Source organism: Photinus pyralis, unplaced genomic scaffold (assembly GCF_008802855.1).
Source record: "Photinus pyralis isolate 1611_PpyrPB1 unplaced genomic scaffold, Ppyr1.3 Ppyr1.4_LG4, whole genome shotgun sequence".
Lineage (NCBI taxonomy): Eukaryota > Metazoa > Arthropoda > Insecta > Coleoptera > Lampyridae > Photinus > Photinus pyralis.
In genome coordinates this window covers 48,962,966-48,984,021 of record NW_022170511.1, presented here as the reverse complement: position 1 = coordinate 48,984,021, position 21,056 = coordinate 48,962,966, and the positions used below count along the sequence as shown (strand labels likewise).

General features: G+C 37.6%; 2 protein-coding genes across 4 annotated transcripts; one reads left to right on the top strand and one right to left on the bottom strand.

Moving 5' to 3' along the window:
• The first annotated feature begins 240 nt into the window (after positions 1-240).
• On the top strand, positions 241-16,090 carry LOC116167939 (GRB10-interacting GYF protein 2). Of its 3 annotated transcripts, none has more exons than XM_031483561.1 (16): positions 241-334; positions 799-909; positions 4,110-4,242; positions 4,297-4,591; positions 4,644-4,861; positions 4,917-5,081; positions 5,128-5,330; positions 6,214-6,760; positions 6,809-6,892; positions 6,944-7,540; positions 8,036-8,550; positions 8,599-8,932; positions 8,985-9,120; positions 15,250-15,480; positions 15,534-15,763; positions 15,817-16,090. In XM_031483561.1, the coding sequence occupies exons 1-16, from the start codon at positions 300-302 to the stop codon at positions 15,931-15,933; spliced, it is 3,951 nt and encodes a 1,316-aa protein (XP_031339421.1). In that variant the 5' UTR covers positions 241-299; the 3' UTR covers positions 15,934-16,090. The 3 variants fall into 3 exon arrangements, with proteins under 3 accessions (XP_031339421.1, XP_031339419.1, XP_031339420.1); XM_031483559.1 differs by having other exon boundaries at positions 15,811-16,090; XM_031483560.1 differs by having other exon boundaries at positions 281-334; positions 802-909; positions 15,811-16,090.
• Positions 16,028-18,652, bottom strand: LOC116167940 (NADH dehydrogenase [ubiquinone] 1 alpha subcomplex subunit 10, mitochondrial). Its single transcript, XM_031483562.1, has 7 exons — positions 18,314-18,652; positions 17,883-18,264; positions 17,456-17,666; positions 17,244-17,408; positions 16,340-16,454; positions 16,181-16,290; positions 16,028-16,129 (listed from the first exon to the last, which is right to left on the bottom strand). The coding sequence occupies exons 1-7, from the start codon at positions 18,548-18,550 to the stop codon at positions 16,120-16,122; spliced, it is 1,230 nt and encodes a 409-aa protein (XP_031339422.1). The 5' UTR covers positions 18,551-18,652; the 3' UTR covers positions 16,028-16,119.
• Positions 18,653-21,056: the final 2,404 nt, after the last annotated feature.

Below are 21,056 nucleotides of genomic sequence, written 5' to 3'. Positions count from 1 at the left end.
ATTTACTTATTTATGTACAGTGAATCTCATTTAGTTCAGGTATAAACCTTCAATTTCTCCGTTTTAGTTGAACAGAATATCTTTATATTGTACCACCACTTTCTCGGGGCTCGCTTTTGAATCCGTTGGCCTACTTCTGATAGTATCATTGTATATGTTATACAGGTACTATTCATTTTCGTTATCATCTTTGTATAGATTGATAATTTTAGCGCTACTACAGACACATCCACATAGTTAAATGATGATTTGAAACGTTGTGCGCAATCGCAATAACCTACAATTTTGTTCAGCCATTGATGTTGATCGCCTATCTGTGTATCCAAAAAAGCAGGTATTTCCAATAAACATTATTTATTTGAAGTTCTAAAAGCAAAATACTCACTAAAACCCGGTTTATATAATTAAAATGGATGTCACTATTCGTGTTTCTCATACTGCAACTCTGTATACAGACATACCCAAAGTGCCACCTAAGCTTAGCCCCAGGCTGAAAAATGTGCTTCTGTATACAATAGACCATACCTACAACTTAATACGTTAATCTCCAGCACACGTTAGCGATGTATTTTCGTATTTCTGAATGTTATTAAATTCTGCATGTGGTTCACTAAAAATAGGACCCTCCATATTTGAATTACCTTTTATGTTCATATTCTTCATTGTTCCCTTTTTAAAGACACTCAATATGTCATACTCACTTTGCAATTCGAGAGCTATTTACTTTTACAGCGATAATAGATAGTAAAGCACATTATGTGAGGTTAAGTAACCTAGCACAGATTTTTTGTTTTTTAGCAGCATGACTGATTCTATGAATTTTGGTCCCGAATGGTTACGAAACCTGTCTGAAGGTTCGGCGGGAAGTGGTGCGGTCCCCGTGGCTCGGTGTCCGTTGGCCGAATATAGGTAATGTTCCTCATTATAAACTGTTTCGCATGAGTTTCATTGGGATCTGTGGAGTGGTAAGTGCTAGCTGTACAGAGCTGAGTAATACACAATTTTAAGTAAGTACATCGAGAAATTGCAATTTCTAAGTCCGAGTTTTCAGTTGCATAATGCAAAACTAATACATGAATAGATGCAATTGATGGTAGTATTTTATACTAGGGATGAGGGATGGTATTTTATTATTACAACGAGAATGTCAGGGTCAAATCCTCGGAATTTAGATATTAATTTAGTGAAGAATGCTATTTCCACACAAAGCAACAAAAATTATAATACTTTTGGGGTGTGGTTACGATTTTAAAGAATTCAAATATGTCGATTTTTCCAGCTCTTATATTTCCACACAGCAAATTAAAGCAATATTTACCTACACATGATCTGTTCGTTTTGAAAAATGTATAAAAATTCTATACCAGTGACTTTGTATCTATTTGTTTTCAATACACTTATTTAACAGGTTTGAGATAATTGAAAGTGATTTTTTAAAACCTTGTATTAAATCACTGGTTAAATTCAAAAACTCATTACACAAAGACAACATTAACATTAAACTGGCACACAGCACCTGTTGCTGTTATTACTTTATTATTTAAATTATGTGCTAAGTAGTAGAAAACCCTTGTGTGTCATACTATGTAACTTTCCTTGCGCAAAAGGTCTAAAGACATTGTTTTGTCTTTGTATCTAATATCATCTCGAATGTCATGCTGGGTCCAATGTGTCTTTAAAGACTATGTCTAAGTATGTATATTGTACACCAAGCATAAATCTAGAGCTCTTATCCTTTTTTTTTCATTATTCCACAACGTAGGCGCGTAGGGTTACGTGTATAGAGTGTAACAGGTGAGTATGTCAGAGAAGCAAAATTGCCACACTCGCACGAGTGGTTAAAGTGTAAGTTTGTGAGCCTTGCCATGCTTGTATGCACAAGGGAAGGTATCAACATAGGTGGTAAGCATGGCGCTTTTTCTTTGAAAAATCAACCCTAAAGAAAATTACATTCCAGTTTCACAATAAGTATAATATAGGATTTAGCTTGGGAAAAATTGTAAGATTTCACTAAACGTTTCAGAACAGTGTGTTGTTCTTACAGTGAATAATAAACTGTTGCTTAATCTTTGACATTACTTTATATAGGATGATTCACGTTGTCTGTTCGTTAGACTTTTTTAAGGAGAATTTTCTGTTTACCAAAAATTGTTGCTTGTCCTGAAATGCCCTCAAGTGGAGGTAAAATCATCATTTCACACAGGGTGATGAGAAAATCAAGAAGTAATTATATTTTTCAAGAATGTTTGTGAGAGAAAATTACACTTCCAGTGATTCCCGCATTGTATTGAAGAAAACTGCTCTTCCTAACTTTCTCTCTTCACTAATTTTGTTGGAAAAACGGAAGAACTTGGTACAAAGAGTTGATTACCTTTTCCCAAAAGTCACCAAGGGGTAATACAGGTAGAATTACAGACCTCTCCTTTGCTGGGTGGTATTCCATACTCCCCAGACCTCCGGTACTACTTTCTTTAAAAATTTTTAATAGATAATTTGGGAGACTCCACACGATTATGAGAATGTTTCCCAACACACAAAGATTTGATTGCCCGAATCTGAAGTTTTTGGCAATTTTTGATTGCCAATTTTGAAACATTGCGGCAGCCCTGGAAACTTTTTCAAGAATTTCGGCGGTCACTCAAAAAATTCCTAAGGGATTCTATTATAAAAAAACGCACTCACTTTTCTTCAACTGTTTAATCTTTAAGAGATATGAATTTTTTAATGGACCCTTCGATCTGTATGGAATACCCTCCAGCACACAAAGATTTGATTACCTTTTCCCAAAAGTCACCAAGGGGTAAACAGGAAGAATTATTGACCCCTTCTTTGTTGGGGAGTATTCCATACCCTACAGATCCCCCATACCACTTTCTTGCTTTAAAATCTCTAAAATGTTAGCAGTCATACGATAATTTGCAAGAAAAGATTTAATACGACAAACAGAAGCAATCTAGCTACGTTTTTTCTAAGATACAGGGTGTTTGACTTTTGGAATCATATCTCGTATGTAAGATAGAAAAAATGTAAAAACTGTTTATTTTAGATATTTTTACTTAGAATCCAGTGGCGTAGTAAAAAAATATTTGTACCACTTTTCGGAGATTTGACCCTAAGTTGGTATTTTTTGAATACAACACTTTGTATATCTTACCGTCAGTTTTTTTCCTGATTACATTTATGTATCACAACCTATTTTTTTTTTCAATTTTAGACATGATGAACCAAAAATAAAATTTTTGATGGTTCTTAAATAGCATAGATTAATGGAAATTTTGTTTTGTTTATTATATCCATGGTAACTAAGGCAGCATATACCAATCAATAAAAATATCTGACGGATATTTCAAAAATTCGAAAAATATGATGTGAGACTGCAAAAAATTGACGTTAAGATCTACAGGGCGTTGCATTTAGAAAATACCAACTCTAATCTCAAAAAAGGTAGGCCAAAATTTTTTTAGTACGCCACTGGATGCTACGTCAAAATATTTAAAATAATCAGTTATTATCTTTTTTCTATCTTACTCTTATATGACTAGTTTTCACCCTGTATTTCAGAAGCAAACGTAGCTAGGACAGACTGTGTTTGTGGTATTAAAAGTTTGACACTGCGCTGGGGATTCGACCAATGATTTAGTGGCGCTTTTAGAAAACCAACAGCCGCTGTTATTATCCCGAAGCGGGGATGATTCAGAAAAGGTTGGGATGTATGCTTTAAAATGTTTAATGTTCGGAGTCCTACGATAATTTATGAGAAAAGACTTTCCAAATACTCCCCAGCACACAAAGATTTGATTACCTTTTCCCAAAAGTCACCAAGGGAGTGCTAGGGTTACCTCCTTTATGACAAAATACGCTCCACTCACTCCCGCGACTGTTACGTTTTTATCACACGTTGTAAGTAGATACACTCCAAAGTGCTGTTTTGGGAAATGCAGTTGGTGTGGCTCACGATTTTCCATTACTTTACTTTGCACTACCATATTCAATTTAGTGTAATGTTCAACTCGATCCGATCTACTTCCACTGATCTTTCGCAGTGATAAATACAACAACATAACCTTTTATTTGTAATATTTCGCCTAATGAAATTGTTTTCACTGAAGGTATGGTAGAGAAGAAATGTTGGCGCTACATGACAAAAATCTACGTCCGCCTATTTCGCTCACCGGTTTCCCGTCTCTATATTCAGAACAAGTTCTACCGCCGCTCGCACTTATACCGCAAACAGACGAGGATGTAGGTCTTTGAACAATGAAAATTTCGGTGTATTTGATCTGTGTGATTATCTAGAGAGGTTGGCAGTCACGTCCCGTACCGCCGGCTGGAGTAATACGCGGCGGTCGCGGTGGGTCTTTAGAGAGAGGCGGTCGTATCAATAGAGGGCGTGGTTCTTATCAACAGTACGGGCGTGGCGGGTACGACGGATCAGGAGGGTGGAACTCGACCGAACAGACAGAGTGGAGCCCACGCAAGGATTACAATACACGAGCTTCGTCTGTGGATAACTGGAGACGAAATCGAGGTGCTGAGGATGATGATGGGTGGCGTAACACCAATAACACGCGTGGGCCTTTGGAGAAATGGGGTAATTTGTCCTTTTTGCGCTATTAATTGTGTTCATTTTGATATATTCATAGGACGTTCAACTAGTTGGCGGGATGGAGGGGAGGGGGGTGAAGAGCGGGGACCTCCCGAAAGAGCCAATCGTAGCAGCTGGCAAGAAAATGCACGTTCTGTACAAAGAAGGCCGTGGGAAAATGATGATCATCTTCCCGAGTGGGCCATGGAGAACCCCAGCGAAACGGGCGGAACATTTGATGCTACGGGCGCTTTTCATGGCTCTGACGATGAGCAAGTAATTTATCCTTGTCTTAGCGTTACTGCAGGGTGTAAATTGTTTTTTTGTGTAGCGGGACCACAAGCATGTTAATAAACGTGAGCGTGAGGTCCCATTGCAAAAGTCCGTATCCCAACAAAACATTGTCACAAAAACACATCCGTCAACGTTACCCTCATCACAATCGGCGATTTCACTCTCAAAGCCACCAGATGATATCACGATCGAAGAAAAATTGGTAAAAGAGTATCTCTTCCACTTCCAATATTTATTTGTATTTCTAGCATGACAAAGAGGAGGAGAAGCATCGTATAGCAAAAATAGACAAACGAGGTATGAAGGAGTTTGATATCGAACAGCATATCAAACAAATACACAAAGTTGAGAAAACGCCCCCCAAAAATTTGGATAAACACATGGATAATGTTTCACATATGAATAATACAGAAGCTATGAATGGTATTACAGTGCCCGATTTAAACAACAGGTACATTTCCTTTGACTTTCTTCAATTTCAAAAGTATACTTATGGCAAAGATAATACTACTGTAGCTGAGAAAAAGGTAGTAGCATGCTATGTTTATCGATATTTACCTTCTTGGTAGGTGATAAATGAGAAGGGGCAAAAAATTTATAAATTGAGATCCGGATAATGAGTCCTGGGGTTTTCAGCATTAGGTTCGTATTATACAGTTATTCCTGCATCGATTACTCAGCAAACTGAAGTCCATAATTTATGAATTTCGTTTTTATAGTAAAACAAAGGGAACCTTCAGGTCGCGAAGCGCCGCCTTTTTCGCTCACATTGATTTCAATACGCCACGCCGCGCATCGAGTGTATGCCTATGTAAATCAATGTTAGCGAAAAAGAAGAAGGTAAAGCAGGTTATTGCAAAAACAATTGAACGCCCTGCACCATCTTTGTTTTTGAAATAACTGACTTTTTGTTTTTACGAAAATGATGATAAACTGGTTCTCTTTAAAAATGTGAAAAAAAATTTTTTAGTTTATTATGCGAAATTTAAAGCAAATTCAATTTTAAAATTTAAGATGGCAGTTACGCCCTCTGTTGGTCATTTTTAGAACTAGAAAATATTTTCCAGCGATTCTTCATGACCGATTTACCCAATAATTTTTTTTACCGTTAAGTCATATGACGGACGGTTCTCGAGATATGGGCGGGAAACAGTCTTATTGGGTCTCTTTTCATACTAGTGTGTTAAAAACATTGACTCTTGTCTGCGGATAAAGTTGAGTGACAGTGTGTATGTAGTGTAGTATTATCTTTGATGCTTTTAGTTTTTACTGCCGATAATGACAGCTTTACTGCAAAAGTGTCCTAATAAAATTTGTTTATTGTAAATTTGTAGGGTGGAAGAAGAGTTCGACCGATTACAAGAAGACCTCGTAAAAAAATTAGTTGTTGACGAAGAAACTCCGAAAAAGGTTACAATTGAAAGTTACAACATGTCAGGAAGCGCTAATAATATTGTACCACCTCCGAACTTGTCGCAGCCTTTACAAGATAAATGGTGTTATCAAGATCCTCAGGGTGATCTACAGGGTCCTTTCCTGTCATCAGAAATGGCTGAATGGTTTAGAGCTGGATATTTCACATCGACGCTGCTCGTGAAAAGGCAGTGCGACGAAAATTTTTACCGCCTGGGCGATTTGGTTGCGATGTGTAGTGGTAATCCATTTCAGTGTAATATGCGTATTCCAACTCTTAAACATGAAATACCTGCACCAGCTCCAGATAATGATTTATTACAGTACCAGCTGTTGCAAAGGCAATTTGCGTACAGGCAAGCTCAAGCTAGTAATTTAAGAACTTTAAACCAATCAGAGCCTTGGTCCAATTTGTCTTCACTTCAGCAAAGAGATCTGCTCAATCAACAAGTGCTTGTTCAAGCGCAGGTAGAATTATACAATTTGCTTTACGATGTATACATCTAAACATTGCAGATGGGACCCGATATACAGTTATACCAACAATCCCAACAGCCACCGACAAATCCTTTAATGCATATGATTAGTCAAATGCAACAGGTTGGTAAGGAAAAGTCGAAATTTTCGTTATTTGTAATTTTTTCCATTCAGGGCAATAAATTATCCGGACCCACCATGGCAGACAAGCCTCCCTCAGTCCAACCTCAGCTGGATCCCATTCAAACACTTGTCCAGCAGATGGCCGGCCTTCAGTCATTATCGAATAATCTTCACGTCGGCCCTTCTCCCGGTCTTCCTACCACAATCCCTAACAGTGTTGGCATCTCGGGTAGTATGCCGACGAGTGGACACTCCACAAACTTATCAAACAGCGGATTGTTGAATAATTTTCAAAATTTACCCTCCGGTCCACTACCCGTCCCCGTCGGTTTATCAGTGAGCGGCGGAATACCGGGTAGCGGAAGCTTACTCGTCAGCGGCGCCGGCCTCCACAATAATAATAACAGCATACCGGTCAGTTCCGGCGTTTTAACGAGTAACACCGGAATGCCGGGAGGTGACGGCATAACGAATAGCAGTGGACTCCCTGTTAGTTTGCAAAGTGGGCTTCCAGGGGGGTTAACCGAAAACACACTACCTCCGCGGCCGAACCCTCTCGGCGCAGTGGACCCCCTATCTTCGGCCAATGAAAACGACCCCATAAAAAATTTGTTACGACAGCTGGCCAATAAACAACAAGCACCACAGGTTATTATTATTTCTATATTCTTATTCCAATTGTCGGAATGTTAAGGGTAGAAAAGATGCCAGGTTTTCAAAGCAGAAGTTGCATCTTAAAAAATGATAGATGTGGATGCTTTACTCAATTTAACCAATCTCAAAATCTTGGTAATTTATTGTTGTTGCGTAGCTTAAAATCCATGACAACGATTATTGAGACAATGGTGGTCATGGATTTTAAGCTAAACTCAGTTTAAATTTGTTGGTGCAAACGGCCATTAGCAGGTTAATGGGCTGAACAATTTTTTGTTGTTTGTTTGTAACAACATGATTTTTTTAGGCCTTCTTTCTTATGTCTTTCTTTTTAATTGGCACCCCCTCGAAAAAAAATTACTAGATATCACTACTAGCTTTTTCCTGCATTTGCTTAAAACATTCCAGCAATAGAAATGCTAATAGCTGACGTTCGTAGTTTTGCCGCCAGACTACCATGTGGAATGTATGCATTTGGTTCATTTACAGCTAGACACATTGTGGCAACAAAACCAATTTACAAACTCGCAATCAAAGTCTCAGTGGCAAAAAACCGAGTCGCCGTTAGCCATGTGGGATATACCGACGCCTACAGTTCCGATGCCCATACCGAACAACGGAGTCCCGACCGAAAAACCAAGCGGTCCAACGTCCGAACAATTACAAAAACAAGAAAAGGAGCGTCAAAAACAACTGAAAGAGAGTCAGGAACGCGAACAGAAGAAGAAACGCGAGGAGGAGAAACAGGCGAAGAAGGAGGCCGAAGAGAAGCGAAAGGAGGAGCAGAGGCGGTTAGAGGCCGAAAGGAAGGCCGTCGAAGAAAAGCGCAAAAAGGAGGAGGAGAGGATTAAAAAAGAACTGGAGAAGGCGAAGAAGGAGGCGGAGGAGAAAAGAATGCGGGAATTGGAGGAGAAACGTAGACTCAAAGAGCAAAGGAAGGCGGAGGAGGAGGCGAGGAAGAGATTTGAAGAACAAAAAAGACAGGAGGAGATAGAGAAGGCAAAGTGAGTTGGTTTCCTTTGTTTTTGGGCGCATGCATAATTTGTTTGTAGACGAGAGATGAAAGAAAAAGAAGAGCAATTACGACGTCAAGCTGAGCAGAATCGTATTGAAAACAGTAATAAAGCATCGCGGAGCGCGCCTTGGAGTCAAGCGAATTCGACACCCGAGCTCAGTTTGGCGGACATTCAAAAGGCGGAGAGAGAGAAACGCGCCGAGCAGGCGGCTCTGTTGCAGATGCAGCGCGCGCAGCAGACGTTACACGAGCAGCAGACCGTGGTCGAGAAGCAAAGTTTGCAGTTTAGTTGGGCGAAAAAATTGCCCGAGTCCGGAAAGGTTAAGACTCTCGCAGAAATACAGCAGGAAGAACAAGATCGCGCTGCGAAGGCAAGTGTGGGCAGTTTTCTCGATAAGAAATTGTCACATTTTATTTTCACAGCAAAATGCCGAAGCCCGACTTGCGTATCAGAAGGATAAGGAGAGCCATTCCGTAATGGCGCCAACCGTTGTTATGCCTTGGAACAGTTCTAATCTTTCCTGGGCCAGTACTGCTGCACAATGGAGTAATCCAGGAGGTAAACATTGTTTCAGAATTAGAAATATTTAATGCATTCTAACTATAGTATTTATTTATTTAATTATTATACAGAGGCAGGTTTATACAAGTGAAGTAGAAAAAATTAGTAACAAAGTGATCTCTGCGGAAATGAGTACTCAATAGGTTCCTTATTAACGCCTCAAAAATCGCACTTTGTCGCATTGGTGGAACTTGGACAAAAATGGCCGCCATCTTGATATTTTTTGAATTTATTAAATATTTCGTAAAGTATACATTATATCAAAAAATCTCAAGAGACTTTTTTTATGGAGAATCAAAAGTTACCTGTAATAAAAAAAGTTTAAGTCTATTGATCAAAAAACAAAAAAGTTATTGAAATTTATATGATTTGGGTATTTATCACATCTGTGTCGAGACTTAGATGTATTTCAAGAACTTAATGCAGATATAGCAGTTTTAATTAAATCAGGACTTAAAATTATTTTAAATCTGTAGGTACCGGTGTCCATGATATTAACCAGTTACGTCACACACTATACAGGGTGGTGCCTAGCGCAACGCAGCATAGGGATTTCAATGGTAAATCCTTTATAGTCGCAATTACTAGCTCCCCTAATTATTTTAGAGCAAAAGTCTAAATACGGTTTTTTTAGAGCAATAATACTGCATCTGTTCATACTTTTAGTTATAATTTTCCATTTTTCAAAACCGTAGAAATCGACAAAATAAAAAATTACATTTTTATACATCAGTGATGCTATGGAATCTTTTAACAAACTACAAGCGCATCGCATCTTAGTTATCGTTGTTTGATGTCGAACAATTTTCATGTTTAATTCTGTTTCAACTAACTGACGCAATAAAAGGCATCTTAGGGTAATGTTTTTTTAGAGAATGTATGCTGCATCTGCATCAGATACTATTTGTTTATCATTTTCCGGAATCAGAGTACCTACATAATCGAAGAAAAAAAACTGATTTGAAGAAGATTTGTTCCTAAACTTATATTCGGATTTTCCGCTACTGCAGCCAAAACGTTGAATGTATTGTCGTTTTCCTGATGGTTTTGACGGACATTTTGAACGTTATTGCACTTGCAGTTCTTTAACTAATTTATAAACAAGTATAAATTTAATATACGTCAAAGGCAAATAATGAAACGTGATCGCTCTTTTTTTAGGTAATTCCAAGGCATATTTGATTTATTGTAAAATGAACCTTTTTATTTTGTTGATTTCTACGGTTTTGAAAAATGAAAATTATAACTAAAAGTATGAACAGATGCAGTATTTTTTTCTCTAAAAAAACTGTATTTAGACTTTTGCTCTAAAATAATTAGGAGAGCTAGTAATTGACTATAAAGAAATTACCATTGAAATCCCTATGCTGTGTCGCGCTAGGCACCACCCGGTATATGCGAATGACTTCCAGGCAAAGCTTAAATTCAGAATTGTATTCAGCCTCACTACCACCCACCCGAAGAAGCTGCCAAGCAGCACATTAATATCATGAATCTTTTTTTTATTGATGTATTGCTCCATGTGAATTATTGGGATATATTTAATGTAGCAGGTAAGTAGAGGGAAGCAGATAATTGAATGTTTTTATTTTCTTTAGGTTATCGATTTCGAAGCTCACTTCATCACAGGGGTGGATGGGGAACCATAAATCGGGCCGTGAAATATACATGACTATCGGCCCACTTAGCGGGTGGGGAAGGGGTACTCAATGCACCCTAATTGCAAACATTTATGCTTTTTCTAACACTGATTGTTGATAATTATTTCCCAACAACATAAATGCTTCTAGATTATTGTTACGCAATCTGTTCCTTAATCGGAATTATACATTTCAGAATTGCGAAAGAATAAGAATCAATTAATTAATGTATAAATCTTAAAATGGATTAATTTATAACAGTAATTATAAGCGCGAACTATTCGTTACTTCGGCGTTAAAATTGGAACTGATTGAAACGCAATTTGATTTGCTTATGTAGCAAACGCCGTTTTTTCTGGAGGCTCCCGAGTATTCTAGAATCTTCTCTAACAAACACATCGTATTTCCCGGAAAGATTGCGTCACATTTGTCTTCGCTCTTTATCGCCGATTCTTCTTCTTTCATGGTGCCTCGGAATTTCTGGAATATTCGCTATAATTTTTCTTGATAATTATAAATTCTACTGGTAATCGCACTATATAACAGCATCTAAAACAGTTTTGGCAACTACCACAAACGGCATTTTTAGAGAAATCATGTACATTTTGTTTTTTATCTGCATCGTTCGGAAGCAATGCGGTGGGCGGTTGACAATTTTTATACATTTTTTTTTTCAAGAAATTTCAATTGTGGTTGCCCCCGACAGGATCTTAAAATTTCTTCTCGTAATCTAACAGGTCTGGCATTTTTCCCCAAAGTTTTTCCAGTAGATTATTAGGCAATACTTTTAATATCAGGAAAATTATGTGAATTTAAAAAGGAAAGATTCATACAGAAATCTGTATACTTCGTGAAAATCTACCTTTAATCAATTCAGTGGCTTGATTTTATTTAAGAGTCTTAACATAGAAATTCTCAATTTTTTTCCAATTTACTAATTTAAATATCTATATTAGTTATTTCATTTTTAGCGCATTTTTGCAAATTTTTGTCAAAGGTAGCTTTTAATCTCACTTGAGCCGGCTGGCAGCAAATGCGGGTCTGTAGAAAAACGCTTGGTGGAAGACAAGGAGTGCTACCGGCGTCGTGTAATTAACAAGTGACTACATGATGCGGTTGGCGACATCTGGGAGCCATCCCGAAGTGTGTTGTACTAATGTGGCGATTTTTCCTTCTTCTTCTACAGTTTTGGTCTGATTGTGCGCACCTAAAAGTTTCTTAAGTGCTTGAATCGCGGTCTCTCTTTCTCGTGTCGCCAATAGAAGCTGGAGCTATGAGAAGTGCCTCTATAATTGAGCACTATTTTGTGGAGGGTTTTTAGCAAAATCCACCAAAATACGAATTGCGGGTGAACGGGGCGTCGGGGGTGGGCACCGACAAAGGGAATGCCTTCAACAAGTTCTTATTGATGGACACGAAGATAATATTTTATATGCACCGTCACCTTCGAATAATAATTAAATTAATTTCTTGCAAGTGGCGGCGTAGCCTGGCTCTATCTCTGTTTTGTGTTTTCATTTGAGTGATGCTGCCAGCCAGGGCCGTACCCACAATATTTTTTCGAGGGGGGTTGTTATTAGAAAAATAAGTACAGAAATAGAAAATGATGCACGCTCCGATTTTCGCTATCATTTCCGAAGTCAAACCACGAATTTTCTGTAGTCGGCTGCTGGCTGCGACTAATAATTTTCTTTTCCTTTATTATTTCGGAGGGGGTTTCAACCCCTCTAACCCCCCCCTTGGGTACGGCCCTGCTGCCAGCCGCAAAGCGCTCATGGATCCTACCTGTTATGTTGGGTTCTTGTTGAGAGAATTGATTAAATGATAAAGTGAACAAAAGCGTTTATTCGGGGCTCCATACAATTTTTAGCCATCTTATCTTCTTGCCCTAGTTCTAACTTAACCTACTGGGGGCGCCTCTTTCCTACAAAGTATTGTATATACAGAGTGATACAACTCTTACAGAACACTACCGGCCCACCGGGAAAGATCCCGATATCCCGCTGGCCCCATCCACCCCTGCTTCATCATCAGACCTTGCTAAAATATATACACTACTCTAGTGAGCCCATAACCTAAAGAAAATAATAACATTCAATTATTTGCGTCCCTCTATTTTACCTGCTACATTAAATCATGAATCTTCTTTGGGCACCGGTACAGATTAAAAATAATTTTAAGTCCTGATTCAATTAAAACTGCTATATCTGCATTGAGTTTTTGAAATACATCTAAGTCTCGACACAGATGTGAATAATTACCCAATTATTGAGTATTTTACTTTAAAATCCTTATTTTCAAAATTGGGCATACAAAACAGTTTTAACTAATTCAGATATTTACCAAATTTTAAAAAAATCCATATTGCCAAATCATATAAATTTCAATAACTTTTTTGTTTTTTAATCAATAGACTAAAGGTGGGTTCATAGCTCTCCGTTCATACGTTTCTGTTTGTCCGTTAGCCAATCAGAACACAGTAAATTTTTAAACCGTACGTCGTCCATTTACAACGGAAAAGTTGGTTGAAGTTGAACATTTACTTTTGCGTTGGTTCGTTTTTTAACGAGAGTAAGATTATGTTTGTATATTGTTGACGTTTAAGAGCAAATTTAACAGTGTTCGCCTATTACGTTCTTTGAGGTGATAATCTGATAGTAGTTTCTACGTACTGAAGATCACGGTGGGTACAGTACAAAATAAAATTTAGGTTATGGTTATACCTTGTAAACGTACGATATGGACGGATTGCTATGAATATTAACAAATTGCACTATCCGTTTGACGGATCAACGCAACGGATGAACGGAGAGCTATGAACCCACCTTTAAACTTTTTTTTATTACAGGCAACTTTTGATTCTCCATAAAAAAAGTCTCTTGAGTTTTTTTGATATAATGGCCCGTATCAATAAAAATAAGCAAATGCTTATACTTGCAAAATTCAAAGTAAATACTCGTAACTGCCCCTTCATGCAGGTCTGTTTAGCAGCACTGCACTGCGTCCTGTCCTGCTGCTCAGCAGCGCTGCTAAGTCGCCCAGTGGGAAGGAGCACTTACGAGTATTTACTTTGAATTTTGCAAGTATAAGCATTTGCTTACTTTTATTCATACGGGCCCTTGTATACTTTATTAATAAATTCGCAAAAAATCAAGATGGCGGCCATTTTTTCCAAGTTCCATCAATGCCACAAAGAGCGATTTTTGAGGGGTTAATAAGGACCCTATTGGATACTCATTTCCGCAGAGATCACTTTGTTACTAATTTTTTCTACCTTAACCACCTATTTTGACTAGCCTAGATGGAATAGCTCATTTTTTACAGGTCATAAATATTTTACGTTTTTGACACTATAAAATGAGTCCAACTGAGGCCTAAAAGTGTGGTTTCCCACCCATTTAATTTAAATGTTCTCACAAAAAATAATTAGGTCAACTTACCCTACGCTTCATCTGTATTATGCCAATAGGCGCTTTTTACCAGAATGGCTATTTTGTCCCAAACTATTGTCGGTACGTCTTTGAATTTAACCTTGACCTTAACATGTAAAATGTACATCCCTAGTAGCTTCCGAGTGCATAAAATTTGTGCATAATTTTTCTGAGCTTAACCTTAATTATAGTGACAGCAATTCACTGTATAGTTGTACACTGTATAGTGACAAAAGTAATGATCGCCGAATAGATAAATCCTTCAGCATATGCAACTTTTAATGCGAACCAATAAATTAAGTGATAGGCAGGTTGGTTGCTTAGGAAATTCAGAAAGTTGTGATAGGTATTGGTTTGGGTAGTGTTGCACCAAAAACACTTTTAATCCCGAAGTTTCAATTTCTCATAAAGCACCAAATTTATTTATTTATTTATTAAAATGCGTATAAACCCGCCAATAATGTTGCCTCTTAATGGTGGATGGGTGGAGCTAACCGCTAGTAAATATGGTATTTTCCCATAAAACTGCTATAACAAATCGTGGAGTAGGCCTATGGGGGAACTACATTTTAAAAAAAGGCGCCAAGTACACCACCTCACAGGTGGTGTGGGAATATGTGCATATCACATAAAATGTAACTCTTTCAACTTTTTGAATGGCGATATAAGTATAAGGACCAGTTTTCTAAATAATTTGATGGTCTACAGTTTTTGTCTGAGTTATATGTTTGATTAAAATTACCGTTTTCGAGAAAAAAAACCTGAAAATGTTGACTTTTGACCTTGATTAACTTTTAGCACACTTGGGATCTTTGGGGACTTTTGGCACTTTATTTCTACTAGCGTATCCAAGGTTTCTCCAAAATTCAGCTGTCGAAATTTTTGTTATTTGATATGTCTATTTTGACCAGACTACCACATATATTCCTGTGGTCAAATCGATTCATTTGGAAAAACCTTTGTTTCCTGGACTATAAGTGGAATTTTTAAAACTGATGAGAGCTGTTGTAAACTTTGTGCTGAAAACTACGATTAATGCAACTGTTGACTTTAAGGCTTTTGGGAAGAAGCACCCGTTCAAAGATCACCAAATAAACCGTCCACAGTATCCAAAAGTAATTCAACAAGTGCCGTAAATGTCAGTAAGCCTGTAGCGAAACAAACGAAGGGCAAAACGAAGAAGGAGGAGCAACACGTAATGAAATTGTTCAGTAATGGCCCGGCTACTGACGAATTTACAGATTGGTGTACAAATGCTCTTAAAAAACTGAATAGTACTGTTGATAGTGAGTCGCCCTCTATAATTTTGTCAAGAAAACTAAGCGCTGTTTCGTTTCAGTTCCTACATTTATAAGTTTTTTACGTGATATAGAATCCGCTTTAGAAGTTCGAGATTATTGTAAGGAGTATTTAGGAGAAGGACCTACCACGCAACAATTCGCATCACAGTTCCTCGAAAAACGGCGCATGATCAAACCGAAAGCCACCACGCAAAAAGACGACATGAGCTCTCCTGCTCCTGCGATTACGCCTTCCTCTCAACACAACCCCGATTTCCAGGAAGTGAAGGTGAATTACGATCTACTCCAATACATGTGCAGTAATTTACATTTTAGGGTAAGGGTAAGAAAGTCAAGAAGTCCAAGATGATGAAGGTGGACGCTCGTATATTGGGCTTCTCTGTGACCGCCGCTCCTGATCGTATAAATGTCGGCGACCGCGATTATGTCGAAAATTAAAATACGAAAAAACAAATTCATAGTCCTCTCAGTCATGTAAATTCTGTGCAAATACCTTGAACTAATTTTAAGATCTTTATTTATAAAACATTACTTTTGTTTTATCACTTTACTGTTTAAATACATATTAGTTTTACATAAAAATTGAAAATACGAATTTCATGTTTTATTTAGGTAACAATTAATTTATGACAGGCTGTAACAAAAATGTAATTAACTTGTTGAAAGGAGAACAATATTTATTTACCTTCTTTCAATTAGTGGTAGTGTCTCGCAGTTAGGATAGTCCCTTACTCTAAACAGTACGTTATCGCCCATTGCAGGATTGAATCCGGTTTCGTAAGCGTTCCCGGGGGACTACAAGATTGTAAACGTTAATTATTAAATTTAAAAATTATGCGCTCACATTTAAGACTAGTTCACTGTAGGTCAGAAAATCTTGGCCATCTGCAAGCAATTCAGGAGCGTCAAAACGTGGAATATTCAAATACATCATCAATTGGTTTTTCTTATCGGCGTATCTATAAATAAAAATTAGTAAAAATCGCAGCTTCGCTAAGCGTGGTGGAATAATGCCAATTACACCTCAATCTCAGTGGTGGGTACCTCAAACAAATCGTTAGATGAAACAAACTGATCGAGTATACCTATGTATACATTGAGCGGTCCAGCGACTACTGGGAATACTACAAAAGAAGCTACCAATAATTGCTTTTGTTTTTTTAAATGATTGATCGAGACATACATCGTTACAAATAAATAAAACAAATTAAAAAATGTCCGTGTACTTATGCAGGGTGGACATTTTGTCTAGAACAGTGAACACAACTACAATATTTGCATCTACCTACTAGGTTTAAATTTTTCATTACATATTAGAGTACACTAGCAGCATAAAAAAAACTATACAGGGAGATCATGTAGCTCATTCGTTAGAAGCTTATAAACTTAGTTGAAATAGAAGTTTGGCTCACAGCCATCTTGGTTTTTTAAAATAGGAACACCATTTTCTATTTTTTTCTAAGATCAAGCAGACAAACAACATTAAAGAAGATCATGAGATTTTGATTGGTAGAAATTTCGTATCACTGTTCTAGCTTTTTACTCCCAACTTCCATATACAGAGAAAGACTAGATGAATATGACTAAGGTCATTTCTTCTGAATTGGGACCTAGGAAAACTTTGCAAAAATATAGTCACCCTAAAGGTGTAAGGATACAGCTAGAGGTCGCAGTACAGAACCTAGTAGGACATAACATCTGACAAGAGGCAAGATATCTAATTATGGGGTAGAATGTGGTTGACATACTTATTCCTTAAGCAACCGTACTCTTCTTCTAAATGATAAACCCAGTCTTTCACTTTAGCATCCTGCTCATCAATTCTTGAGAAGTCAATTCGTTCGATATCCTCAACAACAACCTCGATATCACCTTGCTCTGACCAATCATAAATCAATAACTCCGAATGTGTGCTGAAAACAAAACTACTTCAAACAAAAGCAATTTGTAACACTCGCACCTCAATTTCTTCAGGTATTCCAATTTGTACAAGTCTTCCATCGACTTCAAGTACTTTGGGTTGATTACCTCGGAGTCCTTTTCACATGTGTAATTGCGTTTTTGTACGTTAGCCATTACTTTTTCGACTGGTATGTCTAGATAGATAATCAAATGCGGCCTCAACAACTCGTCGATTGAACAACTTCTCGCATCGTAATAAATGGAACGTGCTACAAATAACTTGCTTATCAAATAAATATGCTCCCAACATTATTATATAGTAAGCTACAGTGTGTTCCAATTAAAGTCAACACTTGATACAAATATATACAAGGTACTGATTAGTAATTTGTTCGTAGCGTGTAGCTTCTATAACAAATTTAGCAATAACACTGGATTTATTTGTGAACACACTGTATAATACACAGTGTACATTATTAGAATACCTTCGGGCGAAATATACTTCAGCTTAAACATTGATTCCATAAATACAAAATCGGAATAAACACAGCGATCTAAAATCACCCCTTGCCCGGTACTAAACACATGTGCCAACGCATCGATGTACTGCGAAAATTTCGCGACATATTGACGCATTTGAAAACAGGCAGTCATTTTATGTCGGGGATTCAGGAGAAAATCTGGGATGTCGTAGAAGCGTAGCGACTCCGGTATTTGGTCGTTCAACTTCTTCAAATTGAAACCGTAAATATTCGTCGTTAGCATGTCTAGGTTTGCCTCGGGCAGATACAACATATCCAATTCGGCAGCCAGTTCTTTTGCGAGCTTAGTTTTACCGGCGGCGATGGGGCCTTCGACTACGATAATCTGCAATGAAATCTGTCAAACCTGTCTTTTTAAGGTGCGAAAACTGAACCTTCGAATTCTCGTCAAATCTTGAAGTTGTTTTATCGTAAAGGGAGTTAAATATATTATATCCTTTAGTCTTGTAGGGCCAGGGCTTCGGTTTGTTGGTGGGTGGCGCGATTGCTCTAGCATTTTTTCCTGAAATTGTACGAATGGGGACTATCAGTTCGCTTCGGTTGGCCAATAGTTTGTTCGTGCTGTTGATGGATAAGACTCTTAGGAGTCCAACGCGAAAAACTCCTGCCATAGTCAACTCAGTTTGTGTATATTTTGATTAATAAATACTAAATTCTACTTTCAAAGGTTTTCATTGAATTACATAACCAAGTTTTGTTTAATGCGGTGTTGGCAAATCGAATATCAGGTACCTGTTCTAGTTCTATTTTGTGATAACGACAACACTGCATGAGGAGACACGAAGAAGACCAAAAGATGTGAAGCAGAATGGGTTAAAGAAGGTGTGAAAACGCGTAAAAGAGCTCTGAAGAAGGAGTGAATGGAGAGAAAAAGAAGAAATAAGAAAGATTTGAGAAAGACGTCTGTAGAAAGCTTTAAAGACGATGTGGCGGTGGATGCGAAAGAGGTGCCACATGATCGGGATTATCCCGGAACTAACTGCAGTGGCCCGGATCCCGGTTTTTCTTAAATCAAAATTTAGAAATTACAAACACAACCATAGCTTTTGGTGCTAGTGGCAATCAGAGCTGGGCAGTATTCATTTTGTAAATACTTTTTAGTATTCAAATCCTTTAAAGTATTCAAATACTTTGTAATTAAATACTTGTATGGGAACAGTATTTGTATTTGTAACTCCAATACTTTCACAAATATTTAGTATTCGAATACTTCGCAAAGTATTTGGATACTTCGTAAAGTATTCGAATACTTCGCAAGGTATTTGGATACTTCGTAAAGTATTCGAATACTTCGCAAGGTATTTGAATACTTTGAGAAGTATTCGAATACTTCGCATAGTATTTGAATACTTAAACTTCCTTTTTTACCAAAAATCGACTGCACCAAAATTTCTCGGGAAAACACTTTTTATTATTAATTTTGGTGCGTAGAATCCAAAACAATTCGTACTTTTTCGATCAGACTTCTCAATCAAAAGTTATAGACTAGAAACCAATTTCGAAGAAAAATTCAAAGGGCTGTAACTTTTGAACTAGTAGCCCAATCTTGGAAATGTTTGAAATTATGGATTCTACAGGCAACGTTCTATAAGAAAATTTTTTTCCGGGTCGATCTGAGACAATTTTTTTTTTCGGGGCTCAAAAAAAGGCAGTGTATAACCTTCCTTTTTTACCAAAAATCGACTACACCAAAATTTCTCGGGAAAACACTTTATCTTATTAATTTTGGTGCGTAGAATCCAAAACAATTCGTACTTTTTCGATCAGACTTCTCAATCAAAAGTTATAGACTTAGAAACCAATTTCGAAAGAAAATTCAAAGGGCTGTAACTTTTGAACTAGTAGCCCAATCTTGGAACTGTTTGAAATTATGGATTCTACAGGCCACATTCTATAAGAAAATTTTTTTTCCGGGTCGACCTGAGACAATTTTTTTTTCGGGGCTCAAAAAAAGGCAGTGTATAACCTTCCTTTTTTACCAAAAATCGACTGCACCAAAATTTATCGGGAAAACACTTTTTCTTATTAATTTTGGTGCGTAGAATCCAAAACAATTCGTACTTTTTCGATCAGACTTCTCAATCAAAAGTTATAGACTAGAAAACCAATTTCGAAAGAAAATTCAAAGGGCTGTAACTTTTGAACTAGTAGCCCAATCTTGGAACTGTTTGAAATTATGGATTCTACAGGCCTCATTCTATAAGAAAATTTTTTTCCGGGTCGATCTGAGACAATTTTTTTTTCGGGGCTCAAAAAAAGGCAGTGTATAACCTTCCTTTTTTACCAAAAATGGACTACACCAAAATTTCTCGGGAAAACACTTTTTCTTATTAATTTTGGTGCGTAGAATCCAAAACAATTCGTACTTTGTCGATCAGACTTCTCAATCAAAAGTTATAGACTAGAAACCAATTTCGAAAAAAAATTCAAAGGGCTGTAACTTTTGAACTAGTGGCCCAATCTTGGAACTGTTTGAAATTATGGATTCTACAGGCCACATTCTATAAGAAAATTTTTTTCCGGGTCGATCTGAGACAATTTTTTTTTCGGGCCTCAAAAAAAGGCAGTGTAAAACCTTCCTTTTTTACCAAAAATCGACTGCACCAAAATTTCTCGGGAAAACACTTTTTCTTATTAATTTTGGTGCGTAGAATCCAAAACAATTCGTAGTTTTTCGATCAGACTTCTCAATCAAAAGTTATAGACTAGAAACCAATGGCAATGTACTTACGAACCAAAAGAAATAACCACAACCCTCGACCGCGCGATTGTGACATTTACGTTGAGGCGAAATGCGAGCAAAGATTACATGCGTCCATAGCGGCCTCCAATATTCGAGTCGGAGGGACGAACCGCGAGCTAGGTGGAAGGTCACGGGAAACCACCACCAAATATTTTCCCCAGGAAGCCAGGCATCCGCACCTTTACCATGGAAATGGCGTATTTAAAAAAAAAGAGGACGCCAAGTGGGTAGAACCAACGGTCAGAATCCCAAACTGCTGTGCGCGCGGCAGGCAGCCCTATAGATCCTGGACAGGGCAAAAAAAAGCCTAAGGATAAGCTTCTGCGAGTATGGAATGCGAGGAGTGTAGGCAGATTAGAAAACTTAAAAAGGGT

Coding starts and splice junctions, on each gene's coding strand:
- LOC116167940 (XM_031483562.1), bottom strand. CDS start 18,550: ATGGCAGGAGTTTTTCGCGTTGGACTCCTAAGAGTCTTATCCATCAAC. Junction 16,455..17,243: donor TACGGTTGCTTAAGGAATAA/GTATGTCAACCA, acceptor TTTTATTTATAG/ATACGCCGATAAGAAAAACC. Junction 16,291..16,339: donor ACAGTGAACTAGTCTTAAAT/GTGAGCGCATAA, acceptor ACAATCTTGTAG/TCCCCCGGGAACGCTTACGA.
- LOC116167939 (XM_031483559.1), top strand. CDS start 300: ATGTTGATCGCCTATCTGTGTATCCAAAAAAGCAG. Junction 4,592..4,643: donor TGGGCCTTTGGAGAAATGGG/GTAATTTGTCCT, acceptor ATATATTCATAG/GACGTTCAACTAGTTGGCGG. Junction 8,933..8,984: donor AACAAGATCGCGCTGCGAAG/GCAAGTGTGGGC, acceptor TTATTTTCACAG/CAAAATGCCGAAGCCCGACT.